General features: G+C 63.2%; 1 protein-coding gene across 1 annotated transcript in view; it reads left to right on the forward strand.

Moving 5' to 3' along the window:
- Positions 1-2: 2 nt before the first annotated feature.
- Positions 3-16,151, forward strand: part of LOC140397067 (aspartate aminotransferase, cytoplasmic-like) — a gene marked incomplete at its 5' end in the record, with an annotated part of 47,596 nt that continues 31,447 nt past the window's right edge. The window contains 2 exons of the mRNA XM_072486099.1: positions 3-48; positions 14,281-14,462. Of these exons, the coding sequence (XP_072342200.1) occupies positions 3-48; positions 14,281-14,462 (228 nt within the window). The remainder of the gene's footprint in view (positions 49-14,280; positions 14,463-16,151) is intronic.

Genomic DNA, 16,151 nt, shown 5'->3' on the forward strand with positions numbered 1-16,151 from the left:
ACTTCCAGGGAGACCCCAGCCCGCAGCGCCTGTACCTGGGCTACCGAGGTAAGGGGCACGGCAATATCCCACTGCCCGGGGGGGGGCACGGCAAGATCCCACTGCCCGGGGGGGGGGGGCACGGCAAGATCCCACAGCCCGGGGGGCACGGCAAGATCCCACTGCCCGGGGGGGGGGTGGCACGGCAAGATCCCACTGCCCGGGGGGGGGGGCACGGCAAGATCCCACTGCCGGGGGTGGGGGGGGGCACAGCAAGATCCCACTGCCCGGGGGGGGGGGCACGGCAAGATCCCACTGCCCGGGGGGGGGGGGGGGCACGGCAAGATCCCACTGCCCGGGGGGGGGGGGCACGGCAAGATCCCACTGCCCGGGGGGGGGGGGGGGCACGGCAAGATCCCACTGCCCGGGGGGGGGGGCACGGCAAGATCCCACAGCCCGGGGGGGGGGGGGGGCACGGCAAGATCCCACTGCCCGGGGGGGGGGCACGGCAAGATCCCACTGCCCGGGGGGGGGGGGGGGGGTGGGGGGCACGGCAAGATCCCACTGCCCGGGGGGGGGGGGCACGGCAAGATCCCACTGCCCGGGGGGGGGGGGGGGGGTGGGGGGCACGGCAAGATCCCACAGCCCGGGGGGGGGGGGCACGGCAAGATCCCACAGCCCGGGGGGCACGGCAAGATCCCACTGCCCGGGGGGGGGGGGGGGGACAGCAATATCCCACTGCCCGGGGGGGGGGGCACGGCAAGATCCCACTGCCCGGGGGGGGGGGGGGGGCACGGCAAGATCCCACTGCCCGGGGGGGGGGGGGGGGCACGGCAAGATCCCACTGCCCGGGGGGGGGGGGCACGGCAAGATCCCACAGCCCGGGGGGGGGGGCACGGCAAGATCCCACTGCCCGGGGGGGGGGGCACGGCAAGATCCCACTGCCCGGGGGGGGGGGGTGGGGGGCACGGCAAGATCCCACTGCCCGGGGGGGGGCACGGCAAGATCCCACTGCCCGGGGGGGGGGGGCACGGCAAGATCCCACAGCCCGAGGGGCACGGCAAGATCCCACTGCCCGGGGGGGGGGGGGACAGCAATATCCCACTGCCCGGGGGGGGGGCACGGCAAGATCCCACAGCCCGGGGGGCACGGCAAGATCCCACAGCCACAGCCCGGGGGGGGGGGGGGCACAGCAATATCCCACTGCCGGGGGGGGGGCACGGCAATATCCCACTGCCCGGGGGGCACGGCAAGATCCCACTGCCCGCGGGGGGGGGCACGGCAAGATCCCACTGCCGGGGGGGGGGCACGGCAAGATCCCACAGCCCGGGGGGGGGGGCACGGCAAGATCCCACAGCCCGGGGGGGCACGGCAATATCCCACTGCCCGGGGGGGGGGGCACAGCAATATCCCACTGCCCGGGGGGGGGGCACGGCAAGATCCCACTGCCCGGGGGGGGGCACAGCAATATCCCACAGCCCGGGGGGGGGGGGCACGGCAAGATCCCACAGCCCGGGGGGCACGGCAATATCCCACTGCCCGGGGGGGGAGCACAGCAATATCCCACTGCCCGGGGGGGGGCACGGCAAGATCCCACTGCCCGGGGGGGGGCACAGCAATATCCCACTGCCCGGGGGGGGGGGGCACAGCAATATCCCACTTCCGGAGGGGGGGCACGGCAAGATGCCACTGCCCGGGGGGGGCACGGCAAGATCCCACTGCCCGGGGGGGGCACGGCAAGATCCCACTGCCCGGGGGGGGGGCACGGCAAGATCCCACTGCCCGGGGGGGGGGGGGGCACGGCAAGATCCCACTGCCCGGGGGGGGGGGCACGGCAAGATCCCACAGCCCAAGGGGGGGGGGCACGGCAAGATCCCACTGCCCGGGGGGGGGGGCACGGCAAGATCCCACTGCCCGGGGGGGGGGGGGTGGGGGGCACGGCAAGATCCCACTGCCCGGGGGGGGGGGGGGCACGGCAAGATCCCACTGCCCGGGGGGGGGGGGGCACGGCAAGATCCCACAGCCCGGGGGGCACGGCAAGATCCCACTGCCCGGGGGGGGGGGGGACAGCAATATCCCACTGCCCGGGGGGGGGGCACGGCAAGATCCCACAGCCCGGGGGGGCACGGCAAGATCCCACAGCCCGGGGGGGGGGGGGGGGGGGCACAGCAATATCCCACTGCCCGGGGGGGGGGCACGGCAATATCCCACTGCCCAGGGGGCACGGCAAGATCCCACTGCCCGCGGGGGGGGGGGCACGGCAAGATCCCACTGCCCGGGGGGGGGGGGCACGGCAAGATCCCACAGCCCGGGGGGGGGGCACGGCAAGATCCCACAGCCCGGGGGGCACGGCAATATCCCACTGCCCGGGGGGGGGGGGCACAGCAATATCCCACTGCCCGGGGGGGGGGCACGGCAAGATCCCACTGCCCGGGGGGGGGCACAGCAATATCCCACAGCCGGGGGGGGGGGCACGGCAAGATCCCACAGCCCGGGGGGCACGGCAATATCCCACTGCCCGGGGGGGGGAGCACAGCAATATCCCACTGCCCGGGGGGGGCACGGCAAGATCCCACTGCACGGGAGCAATATCCCACTGCCCCGGGGGGGGGGGGCACAGCAATATCCCACTTCCCGGAGGGGGGGGCACGGCAAGATGCCACTGCCCGGGGGGGGCACGGCAAGATCCCACTGCCCGGGGGGGGCACGGCAAGATCCCACTGCCCGGGGGGGGGGCACGGCAAGATCCCACTGCCCGGGGGGGGCACGGCACGATCCCACTGCCCGGGGGGGGGGGGGGGCATGGCAAGATCCCACTGCCCGGGGGGGGGGGCACGGCAAGATCCCACTGCCCGGGGGGGGGCACGGCACGATCCCACTGCCCGGGGGGGGGCATGGCAAGATCCCACTGCCTGGGGGGGGGCACGGCAAGATCCCACAGCCCGGGGGGGGGGGGGCACGGCAAGATCCCACAGCCTGGGGGGGGGGGCACGGCAAGATCCCACAGCCCGGGGGGGCACGGCAAGATCCCACTGCCCGGGGGGGGCATGGCAAGATCCCACTGCCCGGGGGGGGGGGGCACGGCAAGATCCCACTGCCCGGGGGGGGGCACGGCACAATCCCACTGCCCGGGGGGGGGCACGGCAAGATCCCACTGCCCGGGGGGGGGCACGGCAAGATCCCACTGCCCGGGCGGGGGGGGCACGGCAAGATCCCACAGCCTGGGGGGGGGGCACGGCAAGATCCCACAGCCCGGGGGCACGGCAAGATCCCACTGCCCGGGGGGGGGGCATGGCAAGATCCCACTGCCCGGGGGGGGGCACGGCACGATCCCACTGCCCGGGGGGGGGGGCACGGCAAGATCCCACTGCCCGGGGGGGGGCACGGCAAGATCCCACTGCCCGGGGGGGGGCACGGCAAGATCCCACTGCCTGGGGGGGGGGGGCACGGCAAGATCCCACAGCCTGGGGGGGGGGGGCACGGCAAGATCCCACAGCCCGGGGGGCACGGCAAGATCCCACTGCCCGGGGGGGGGGGGGCACGGCAAGATCCCACTGCCCGGGGGGGGGGGGGCACGGCAAGATCCCACTGCCCGGGGGGGGGGCACGGCAAGATCCCACTGCCCGGGGGGGGGGGGTGGGGGGCACGGCAAGATCCCACTGCCCGGGGGGGGGGGGGGGCACGGCAAGATCCCACTGCCCGGGGGGGGGGCACGGCAAGATCCCACAGCCCGGGGGGGGGGGGGGGGGCACGGCAAGATCCCACTGCCCGGGGGGAGGGCACGGCAAGATCCCACTGCCCGGGGGGGGGGGGTGGGGGGCACGGCAAGATCCCACTGCCCGGGGGGGGGGGGGGCACGGCAAGATCCCACTGCCCGGGGGGGGGGGGGCACGGCAAGATCCCACAGCCCGGGGGGCACGGCAAGATCCCACTGCCCGGGGGGGGGGGACAGCAATATCCCACTGCCCGGGGGGGGGCGCGGCAAGATCCCACAGCCCGGGGGGCACGGCAAGATCCCACAGCCCGGGGGGGGGGGGGGGGGCACAGCAATATCCCACTTCCCGGAGGGGGGGCACGGCAAGATGCCACTGCCCGGGGGGGCACGGCAAGATCCCACTGCCCGGGGGGGGGCACGGCACGATCCCACTGCCCGGGGGGGGGGGGGGCATGGCAAGATCCCACTGCCCGGGGGGGGCACGGCAAGATCCCACTGCCCGGGGGGGGGCACGGCACGATCCCACTGCCCGGGGGGGGGGCATGGCAAGATCCCACTGCCCGGGGGGGGGCACGGCAAGATCCCACAGCCCGGGGGGGGGGCACGGCAAGATCCCACAGCCTGGGGGGGGGGCACGGCAAGATCCCACAGCCCGGCGGGGCACGGCAAGATCCCACTGCCCGGGGGGGGCATGGCAAGATCCCACTGCCCGGGGGGGGGGGGCACGGCAAGATCCCACTGCCCGGGGGGGGCACGGCACAATCCCACTGCCCGGGGGGGGGGCACGGCAAGATCCCACTGCCCGGGGGGGGGGGGGCACGGCAAGATCCCACAGCCTGGGGGGGGGGGCACGGCAAGATCCCACAGCCCGGGGGCACGGCAAGATCCCACTGCCCGGGGGGGGGGCATGGCAAGATCCCACTGCCCGGGGGGGGCACGGCACGATCCCACTGCCCGGGGGGGGGGGCACGGCAAGATCCCACTGCCCGGGGGGGGGCACGGCAAGATCCCACTGCCCGGGGGGGGGGCACGGCAAGATCCCACTGCCTGGGGGGGGGGGGCACGGCAAGATCCCACAGCCTGGGGGGGGGGCACGGCAAGATCCCACAGCCCGGGGGGCACGGCAAGATCCCACTGCCCGGGGGGGGGGGGCACGGCAAGATCCCACTGCCCGGGGGGGGGGGCACGGCAAGATCCCACTGCCCGGGGGGGGGGCACGGCAAGATCCCACAGCCCGGGGGGGGGGGGGGGGCACGGCAAGATCCCACTGCCCGGGGGGGGGGGGCACGGCAAGATCCCACTGCCCGGGGGGGGGGGGGTGGGGGGCACGGCAAGATCCCACTGCCCGGGGGGGGGGGGGGGCACGGCAAGATCCCACTGCCCGGGGGGGGGGGGGGGCACGGCAAGATCCCACAGCCCGGGGGGCACGGCAAGATCCCACTGCCCGGGGGGGGGGGGGGACAGCAATATCCCACTGCCCGGGGGGGGGGCACGGCAAGATCCCACAGCCCGGGGGGCACGGCAATATCCCACTGCCCGGGGGGGGGGGGGGGCACAGCAATATCCCACTGCCCGGGGGGGGGCACGGCAAGATCCCACTGCCCCGGGGGGGGGCACAGCAATATCCCACAGCCCGGGGGGGGGGGCACGGCAAGATCCCACAGCCCGGGGGGCACGGCAATATCCCACTGCCCGGGGGGGGAGCACAGCAATATCCCACTGCCCGGGGGGGGCACGGCAAGATCCCACTGCCCGGGGGGGGGCACAGCAATATCCCACTGCCCGGGGGGGGGGGGGCACAGCAATATCCCACTTCCCGGAGGGGGGGCACGGCAAGATGCCACTGCCCGGGGGGGGCACGGCAAGATCCCACTGCCCGGGGGGGGCACGGCAAGATCCCACTGCCCGGGGGGGGCACGGCAAGATCCCACTGCCCGGGGGGGGGGGGGGGCACGGCAAGATCCCACTGCCCGGGGGGGGGGGGGCACGGCAAGATCCCACAGCCCGGGGGGGGGGGGGGCACGGCAAGATCCCACTGCCCGGGGGGGGGGGGGCACGGCAAGATCCCACTGCCCGGGGGGGGGGGGGTGGGGGGCACGGCAAGATCCCACTGCCCGGGGGGGGGGGGGGCACGGCAAGATCCCACTGCCCGGGGGGGGGGGGGCACGGCAAGATCCCACAGCCCGGGGGGCACGGCAAGATCCCACTGCCCGGGGGGGGGGGGGGACAGCAATATCCCACTGCCCGGGGGGGGGGGCACGGCAAGATCCCACAGCCTGGGTGGCACGGCAAGATCCCACAGCCCGGGGGGGGGGGGGGGGGGCACAGCAATATCCCACTGCCCGGGGGGGGGGCACGGCAATATCCCACTGCCCGGGGGGCACGGCAAGATCCCACTGCCCGCGGGGGGGGGGCACGGCAAGATCCCACTGCCCGGGGGGGGGGGGCACGGCAAGATCCCACAGCCCGGGGGGGGGGGCACGGCAAGATCCCACAGCCCGGGGGGCACGGCAATATCCCACTGCCCGGGGGGGGGGGGCACAGCAATATCCCACTGCCCGGGGGGGGGGCACGGCAAGATCCCACTGCCCGGGGGGGGGCACAGCAATATCCCACAGCCCGGGGGGGGGGGGCACGGCAAGATCCCACAGCCCGGGGGGCACGGCAATATCCCACTGTCCGGGGGGGGAGCACAGCAATATCCCACTGCCCGGGGGGGGCACGGCAAGATCCCACTGCCCGGGGGGGGGCACAGCAATATCCCACTGCCCGGGGGGGGGGGGCACAGCAATATCCCACTTCCCGGAGGGGGGGCACGGCAAGATGCCACTGCCCGGGGGGGGCACGGCAAGATCCCACTGCCCGGGGGGGGCACGGCAAGATCCCACTGCCCGGGGGGGGGGCACGGCAAGATCCCACTGCCCGGGGGGGGCACGGCACGATCCCACTGCCCGGGGGGGGGGGCATGGCAAGATCCCACTGCCCGGGGGGGGGCACGGCAAGATCCCACTGCCCGGGGGGGGCACGGCACGATCCCACTGCCCGGGGGGGGGGGCATGGCAAGATCCCACTGCCCGGGGGGGGGGCACGGCAAGATCCCACAGCCCGGGGGGGGGGCACGGCAAGATCCCACAGCCTGGGGGGGGGGGCACGGCAAGATCCCACAGCCCGGGGGGGCACGGCAAGATCCCACTGCCCGGGGGGGGGCATGGCAAGATCCCACTGCCCGGGGGGGGGGGCACGGCAAGATCCCACTGCCCGGGGGGGGCACGGCACAATCCCACTGCCCGGGGGGGGCACGGCAAGATCCCACTGCCCGGGGGGGGGCACGGCAAGATCCCACTGCCCGGGGGGGGGGGGCACGGCAAGATCCCACAGCCTGGGGGGGGGGGCACGGCAAGATCCCACAGCCCGGGGGCACGGCAAGATCCCACTGCCCGGGGGGGGGCATGGCAAGATCCCACTGCCCGGGGGGGGCACGGCACGATCCCACTGCCCGGGGGGGGGGGGCACGGCAAGATCCCACTGCCCGGGGGGGGGCACGGCAAGGTCCCACTGCCCGGGGGGGGGCACGGCAAGATCCCACTGCCTGGGGGGGGGGGGCACGGCAAGATCCCACAGCCTGGGGGGGGGGCACGGCAAGATCCCACAGCCCGGGGGGCACGGCAAGATCCCACTGCCCGGGGGGGGGGGGGCATGGCAAGATCCCACTGCCCGGGGGGGGCACGGCAAGATCCCACTGCCCGGGGGGGGGGGGCACGGCAAGATCCCACTGCCCAGGGGGGGCACGGCAAGATCCCACTGCCCGGGGGGGCACAGCAAGATCCCACAGCCCGGGGGGGGGGCACGGCACGATCCCACTGCCCGGGCGCGGGGGGCACGGCAAGATCCCACTGCCCGGGGAGGGGGGGGCACGGCAAGATCCCACTGCCCGGGGGGGGGGCACGGCAAGATCCCACAGCCCGGGGGGGGCACGGCAAGATCCCACTGCCCGGGGGGGGCACGGCAAGATCCAACTGCCCGGGTGGGGGGGGGGCACGGCAAGATCCCACTGCCCGGGGGGGGCACGGCAAGATCCCACTGCCCGGGGGGGGGGGTGGCACGGCAAGATCCCACTGCCCGGGGGGGGGGGCACCGCAAGATCCCACTGCCCGGGGGGGGGGGGGCACGGCAAGATCCCACTGCCCGGGGGGGGGGGGCACGGCAAGATCCCACTGCCCGGGGGGGGGCACGGCAAGATCCCACTGCCCGGGGGGGGGGCATGGCAAGATCCCACTGCCCGGGGGGGGCGCACGGCAAGATCCCACTGCCCGGGGGGGCACGGCAAGATCCCACTGCCAGGGGGGGGGGGGGGGGGCGAGCACAGCAAGATCCGACTGCCCAGGGGCACGGCAAGATCCCACAGGCCTGGGGCACAGCAAGATCCGACTGCCCGGGGGGCACAGCAAGATCCTACTGCCCGGGGGGGGGGGCACAGCAAGATCCCACTGCCCGCCCACTGCCCGGGGGGCACGGCAAGCTCCCATTGCCCGGGGGCACGGCAAGATCCCACTGCCTGGGGGGGTGGGTCACAGCAAGATCCCACTGCCCGGGGGCACGGCAAGATCCCACAGGCCGGGGGCACAGCAAGATCCGACTGCCCCGGGGCACAGCATGATCCTACTGCCCGGGGGGCACGGCAAGATCCCACTGCCCGGGGGCACGGCAAGATCCCACTGCCTGGGGGGGGGACACAGCAAGATCCCACTGCCCGGGGGCACGGCAAGATCCCACTGCCTGGGGGGGTGGGTCACAGCAAGATCCCACTGCCCGGGGGGCACGGCAAGATCCCACTGCCCGGGGGCACGGCAAGATCCCACTGCCCGGGGGGGGGGCACAGCAAGATCCCACTGCCCGGGGGGCACGGCAAGATCCCACTGCCCGGGGGGGGGCACAGCAAGATCCCACAGCCCTGGTGGGGATCACATAGAACATAGAACATTACAGCGCAGTACAGGCCCTTCGGCCCTCGATGTTGCGCCGACCTGTGAAACCACTCTAAAGCCCATCTACACTATTCCCTTATCGTCCATATTGTAAGGGCCACGAAGAATCCAGCACGAGTTTTAAGGATACAAAGTAATAACATTTATTTACTATAACATATATATATAACAGCAGCAGCAACTTCCCTTGCTGCACACTTCTTCCTGCTGGTTCCAAACTGGCCAGCTTTATTTATACTAGGAGTTTACTAATGGTTTCTCCGCCCCCCCTCATTGGGGAAGCTCCCACTCCCACATGACCATTTGAATGCCCTTAGTGTTGGCGAGTCCACTACTGTTGCAGGCAGGGCATTCCACACCCTTACTACTCTCTGAGTAAAGAACCTACCTCTGACATCTGTCCTATATCTATCTCCCCTCAATTTAAAGCTATGTCCCCTCGTGCTAGACTTCACCATCCGAGGAAAAAGGCTCTCACTGTCCACCCTATCCAATCCTCTGATCATCTTGTATGCCTCAATTAAGTCACCTCTTAACCTTCTTCTCTCTAACGAAAACAGCCTCAGGTCCCTCAGCCTTTCCTCATAAGATCTTCCCTCCATACCAGGCAACATTCTGGTAAATCTCCTCTGCACCCTTTCCAAAGCTTCCACATCCTTCCTATAATGCGGCGACCAGAATTGCACGCAATACTCCAAATGCGGCCGCACCAGAGTTTTGTACAGCTGCAACATGATCTCATGGCTCCGAAACTCAATCCCTCTACCAATAAAAGCTAACACATCGTACGTCTTCTTGACAACCCTCTCAACCTGGGTGGCAACTTTCAGAGATCTATGTACATGGACACCAAGATATAGAACATAGAACATAGAACGATGCAGATCAGTACAGGCCCTTCGGCCCACGATGTTGCACCAAAACAAAAGCCATCTAATCTACACTATGCCATTATCATCCATATGTTTATCCAATAAACTTTTAAATGCCCTCAATGTTGGCGAGTTCACTACTGTAGCAGGTAGGGCATTCCACGGCCTCACCACTCTTTGCGTAAAGAACCTACCTCTGACCTCTGTCCTATATCTATTACCCCTCAGTTTAAAGCTATGTCCCCTTGTGCCAGCCATTTCCATCCGCGGGAGAAGGCTCTCACTGTCCACCCTATCTAACCCCCTGATCATTTTGTATGTCTCTATTAAGTCTCCTCTTAACCTTCTTCTCTCCAACGAAAACAACCTCAAGTCCATCAGCCTTTCCTCATAAGATTTTCCCTCCATACCAGGCAACATCCTGGTAAATCTCCTCTGCACCCGCTCCAAAGCCTCCACGTCCTTCCTATAATGCGGTGACCAGAACTGTACGCAATACTCCAAATGCGGCCGCACCAGAATGTTGTATAGCTACAACATGACCTCATGGCTCCGAAACTCAATCCCTCTACCAATAAAGGCTAACACACCGTACACCTTCTTAACAACCCTCTCAACCTGGGTGGCAACTTTCAGGGATCTATGTACATGGACACCTAGATCCCTCTGCTCATCCACACTTCCAAGAACTTTACCATTAGCCAAATATTCCGCATTCCTGTTATTCCTTCCAAAGTGAATCACCTCACACTTCTCTACATTAAACTCCATTTGCCACCTCTCAGCCCAGCTCTGCAGCTTATCTATGTCCCTCTGTAACCTGCTACATCCTTCCTCACTGTCGACAACACCACTGACTTTAGTGTCGTCTGCAAATTTACTCACCCACCCTTCTGCGCCTTCCTCTAGGTCATTGATAAAAATGACAAACAGCAACGGCCCCAGAACAGATCCTTGTGGTACTCCACTTGTGACTGTACTCCATTCTGAACATTTCCCATCAACCACCACCCTCTGTCTTCTTTCAGCTAGCCAATTTCTGATCCACATCTCTAAATCACCCTCAATCCCCAGCCTCCGTATTTTCTGCAATAGCCTACCGTGGGGAACCTTATCAAACGCTTTGCTGAAATCCATATACACCACATCAACTGCTCTACCCTCGTCTACCTGTTCAGTCACCTTCTCAAAGAACTCGATAAGGTTTGTGAGGCATGACCTACCCTTTACAAAGCCATGCTGACTATCCCTGATCATATTATTCCTATCTAGATGATTAGAAAGCTTGTCTCTTATAATCCCCTCCAAGACTTTACCCACTACAGACGTGAGGCTCACCGGTCTATAGTTACCGGGGTTGTCTCTGCTCCCCTTTTTGAACAACGGGACCACATTTGCTATCCTCCCGTCCTCTGGCACTATTCCTGTAGCCAATGATGGCATAAAAATCAAAGCCAAACGTCCAGCAATCTCTTCCCTGGCCTCCCAGAGAATCCTAGGATAAATCCCATCAGGCCCCGGGGACTTACCTATTTTCAGCCTGTCCAGAATTGCCAACACCTCTTCCCTCCGTACCTCAATGCCATCTATTCTAATAGCCTGGGTCTCAGCATTCTCCTCCACAACATTATCTTTTTCCTGAGTGAATACTGACGAAAAATATTCATTTAGTAGCTCGCCTATCTCTTCAGACTGCACACACAACTTCCCATCCCTGTCCTTGACTGGCCCTACTCTTACCCTAGTCATTTGCTTATTCCTGACATACCTATAGAAAGCTTTTGGGTTTTCCTTGATCCTACCTGCCAAATACTTCTCATGTCCCCTCCTTGCTCGTCTTAGCTCTCCACACTGCTCATCCACACTGCCAAGAATCTTACCATCAGCCCAATACTCTGTCTTCCTGTTATTCCTTCCAAAATGAATCACCTCACACTTTTCTGCATTAAACTCCATTTGCCACCTCTCAGCCCAGCGCTGCAGCTTATCTATGTCCCTCTGTAACCTGCTACATCCTTCCTCACTGTCCACAACTCCACCGACTTTAGTGTCATCTGCAAATTTACTCACCCATCCTTCTACGCCCTCCTCCAGGTCATTTATAAAAATGACAAACAGCAGTGGCCCCCAAACAGATCCTTCTGGTACACCACTAGTAACTGGACTCCAGTCTGAACATTTCCCATCAACCACCACCCTTTGTTTTCTTCCAGCTAGCCAATTTCTGATCCAAACTGCTAAATCACCCTGAATCCCATGCTTCCGTATTTTCTGCAGTAGCCTACCGTGGGGAACCTTATCAAACGCTTTACTGAAATCCATATACACCACATCAACTGCTTTACCCTAGTCTACCTGTTTGGTCACCTTCTCAAAGAACTCAGTAAGGTTTGTGAGGCACGACCTACCCTTCACAAAACCGTGTTGACTATCTCTAATCAAATTATTCCTTTCCAGATGATTATACATCCTATCTCTTATAAACCTTTCCAAGATTTTGCCCACAACAGAAGTAAGGCTCACTGGTCTTTAGTTACCTGGGTTGTCTCTACTCCCCTTCTTGAACAAGGGGACAACATTTGCTATCCTCCAGTCTTCTGGCACTATTCCTGTGGACAAAGATGACTTAAAGATCAAAGCCAAAGGCTCAGCAATCCCCTCCCTAGCTTCCCAGAGAATCCTAGGATAAATCCCATTTAGCCCATGGGACTTATCTATTTTCACACTTTCCAGAATTGCTAACACCTCCTTATGAACCTCAAGCCCTTCTAGTCTAGTAGCCTGAATCTCAGTATTCTCCTCGACAACATTGTCTTTTTCCTGTGTGAATACTGACGAAAAATATTCATTTAGCACCTCTCCTATCTCCTCGGACTCCAAGCACAACTTCCCACTACTGTCCTTGACCGGCCCTACTCTTACCCGAGTCATTCTTTTATTCCTGACATATCGATAGAAAGCTTTAGGGTTATCCTTGATCCTACCTGCCAAAGACTTCTCATGTCCCCTCCTGGCTCTTCTTAGCTCTCTCTTTAGGTCCTTCCTAGCTAACCTGTAACTCTCGAGCGCCCTAACTGAACCTTCATGTCTCACCTTTACATAAGCCTCCTTCTTCCTCTTGACAAGTGTTTCGACTGCTTTAGTAAACCACGGTTCCCTCGCTCGACCACTTCCTCCCTGCCTGACAGGCACATACTTATCAAGGACACGCAGTAGCTGTTCCTTGAACAAGCTCCACATTTCCATTGTGCCCATCCCCTACAGTTTTCCACACCATCCGATGGATCCTAAGTCATGCCTCATCACATCACAATTGCCTTTCCCCCAGATATAACTCTTGCCCTGCGGTATATACCTGTCCCTTTCCATCACGTAAACGTAATCGAATTGTGGTCACTATCACCAAAGTGCTCACCTACCTCCAAATCTAACACCTGCCCTGGTTCATTACCCAGTACCAAATCCAATATGGCCTCGCCTCTCGTTGGCCTATCTACATACTGTGTCAGGAAACCCTTCTGCACACATTGGACAAAAACAGACCCATCTAAAGTACTCGAACTATCGCGTTTCCAGTCAATATTTGGAAAGTTAAAGTCCCCCATAACAACTCCCCTGTTGCTTTCGCTCCAACGAAAAATGAAAATGAAAATCGCTTATTGTCACAAGTAGGCTTCAAATGAAGTTACTGTGAAAAGCTATTCAGAATCATCTTTGCAATCCTTTCCTCTACATCTCTGGAACTTTTCGGAGGCCTATAGAAAACCCCTAACAGGGTGATCTCTCCTTTCCTGGTTCTAACCTCAGCCCATACTACCTCAATCGACGTGTCCTCATCAAACGTCCTTTCTGCCACCGTAATACTGTCCTTGACACGGCAAGATCCCACAGCCCGGGGGGGGCACGGCAAGATCCCGCTGCCCGGGGGGGGGCACAGCAAGATCCTACAGTCTGGGCGGGCGGCAAGTCCTGCGGTCAAACCTCCAGATATACCTTGAACCGGAGCTGGCAACTGTATATTGTCAGCAGATGTGGCTGCTCCCTTCCCGTCAGGAAGGAAGCAGATTGGGAAGTTTCCGGATGATCCCCCAATCTCTGCTGTTGCATTAGCCAGCACACGGATCACAGTGGCTTTCCACAAATCCCGCGTGTCCCGCCTGCAAGAGCTGGAGGTTTCTATCTGCAGTGGGTTGAATGTTTCAGTGTGGGATCCATTGGGAGATGTGGACACTCAGAGAGCGGGATAAGCAATGAGGCCGTCTCACTCCATATGCAGACGTTCACATTACTTCATGGAGGAGAGGTTGATGGTCAGAAAGGCACTCACGTAGCAATGTGGACGGGATTTCCGCAGGATGGTGAATGGAGAGCGCTAAAGGGTGGGGTATGAACGAGAAGCTGGCCTGAAGCTAGGACCACCAGGGGGGTGGGTGAAGGAGCGGGAGCGAGTGTGCACAAGATGCTGGAGGAAGAGTAACGGAGAGTTCCACAGGGCAGGGAGGCCACAAAGAGATTTAGTACAGGAGGAGAAGGTTGTGGGGACCCAGGAGAGGGGTGTGGGACTTGGGGTAACACTGCAGAAATTTCCGATCTCCATTGCTTCACCTATCCCGCTTCAGCAAGGTGGTGAGCTTCGAAAACAAGAAGCCATGTGAAAGTGAGCGAGGTAGATGCGGGGTTGAATGGTGGGGAGGGAGTGACTGGGCTCTGTGCTCTGCTTTCCTTGCAGAGTACTACGCCGAGAATGGCCAGCTGTGTCCGCTGCCGGTGGTGAGGAAGGTGCAGCGACAGATCTGCCATGATCCGACACTCAGCCACGAATATCTACCGGTGAGGGGACTCCAGGAGTTCAACACGGCAACCACTGCTTTGCTATTAGGCAAAGACAGTATCGCCATTGTGGAGAAGAGGGTAAGTCTCTCCTGGCTATCACTTCATCAGTTTGGGCGTGTACATTCATCGTGACCAAAACCGGTGAGCGTTCCACGGCGTGGCCAGGGCAGGTCTTCCTGGGGTGGCAGTCATGCAAGTTGTCACTTCACACTTGACATCCTGTCTCCATCCCTTGTTCTGCTGCTGTCCAGCCTCCATTGACAGGATGTCGAGAAGCAGTTGCTCGTGCCCGACTTGAACTAAGAGGCTGGGCAGGCTGGGGCTTTTTTCCTTGAGGAATGGCGAGAGTGAAGGTTGTCCTGAAGGTTTCCCTTTTGAATGCATCTGCAATGCATTACGCACCCGGAGTGAAATGAAATGAAATGAAAATCGCTTATTGTCACAAGTAGGCTTCAGTGAAGTTACTGTGAAAAGCCCCTAGTCGCCACATTCCGCCGCCTGTTCGGGGAGGCTGTTACAGGTGTTATGGCTCCACGCTCTGGGTGAAGAGGTTTCTCCTGAATTCCCCAGACGATGTATCAGTGACCGTCTTGTCTTCACAGCCCCGAGTTACATCTTCTCTCTGTTGACCCGATCAAATTCCTTCATCAGCTGATTCAGGTCAACAACCTTCCCTTTGTGGCGAAAATAGTGAGCACGAATAGGGTGAGCACCCTTCTCCCGATCGTTATCGCCTCTCAGTTTTAGTGAAGGGAAGGTAAAGTCGCCACAGTCTCAGGTGACCAGAGGCTGCTTTTCCCCTTCGAGGGGGAGAGCTGGCCGGTGCTGATTTATCCCGAGGGTCACCACGCCTCAGGCGAGGGGGGAGGTTGAGAAGGCGGGGCCTTCACGAATCACCCTTTCGTATACCTCTGTGATTCAGCGGGTTGTGTTAGTCAAGCTGCTTAGTAATCTCGGAGATTAGGGATGGTGTGCTCGGGGGAAACGTAGAAATACAGAATAGGATCAGGAGGAGGGCACCGAGCCCATCGAGCCAGCTCGACCATTCATTCTGATCGTGGCTGATCGTCCAACTCAATAGTCTGACCCCGCCTTCCCCCCCCAAATCCTTTCATCCCCTTCACCCCAACTGCTTCTGCACATTCTCCCCGTGTCTGCGTGGGTCTCACCCCCACAACCCAAAGCTGTACAGGGTAGGTGGATTGGTCACGCTCTGCTCTTGAAAGCGTACAATGTTTTGTCTTCAACTACGTCCAGTGGGAACAAATTCCCCAGGCTGACTCTCCTCATTGAGTTTCTCCTCCTCTCTGTCCTAAATGGTCTCCCCCGTATCCTCAGACTGTGACCCCTAGTTCTAGGCACCCCCCACCATCGGGAACATCCTTCCTGCATCTACCTGTCCAATCCTGTGAGAATTTTATAGGTTTCTATGAGATTCCCCCCCCATTCTTCTGAACTCCAGCGAGAACAATCCTAACCGATTTAGTCTCTCCTCGTACGTCAGTCCCGCCATCCCAGGAATCAGCCTGGTAAACCTTCGCTGTGCTCCCTCAGGAGCAAGAACATCCTTCCTCAGGTCAGGACACCAAAACTGCCCACAATACTCCAAGTGTAGCCTCACCAAGGCCCTGTGTAATTGCAGCAAGACATCCCAGCTCCTGTACTCAAATCCTCTCGGTATGAAGGCTAGCATATAATTTACCATCTTTACCGCCTGCTGTACCTGCATGTTTACCTTCAGTGACTGGTGTACGAGGACACCCGGGT

This window comes from Scyliorhinus torazame, chromosome 20, assembly GCF_047496885.1.
Source record: "Scyliorhinus torazame isolate Kashiwa2021f chromosome 20, sScyTor2.1, whole genome shotgun sequence".
Classification (NCBI taxonomy): domain Eukaryota; kingdom Metazoa; phylum Chordata; class Chondrichthyes; order Carcharhiniformes; family Scyliorhinidae; genus Scyliorhinus; species Scyliorhinus torazame.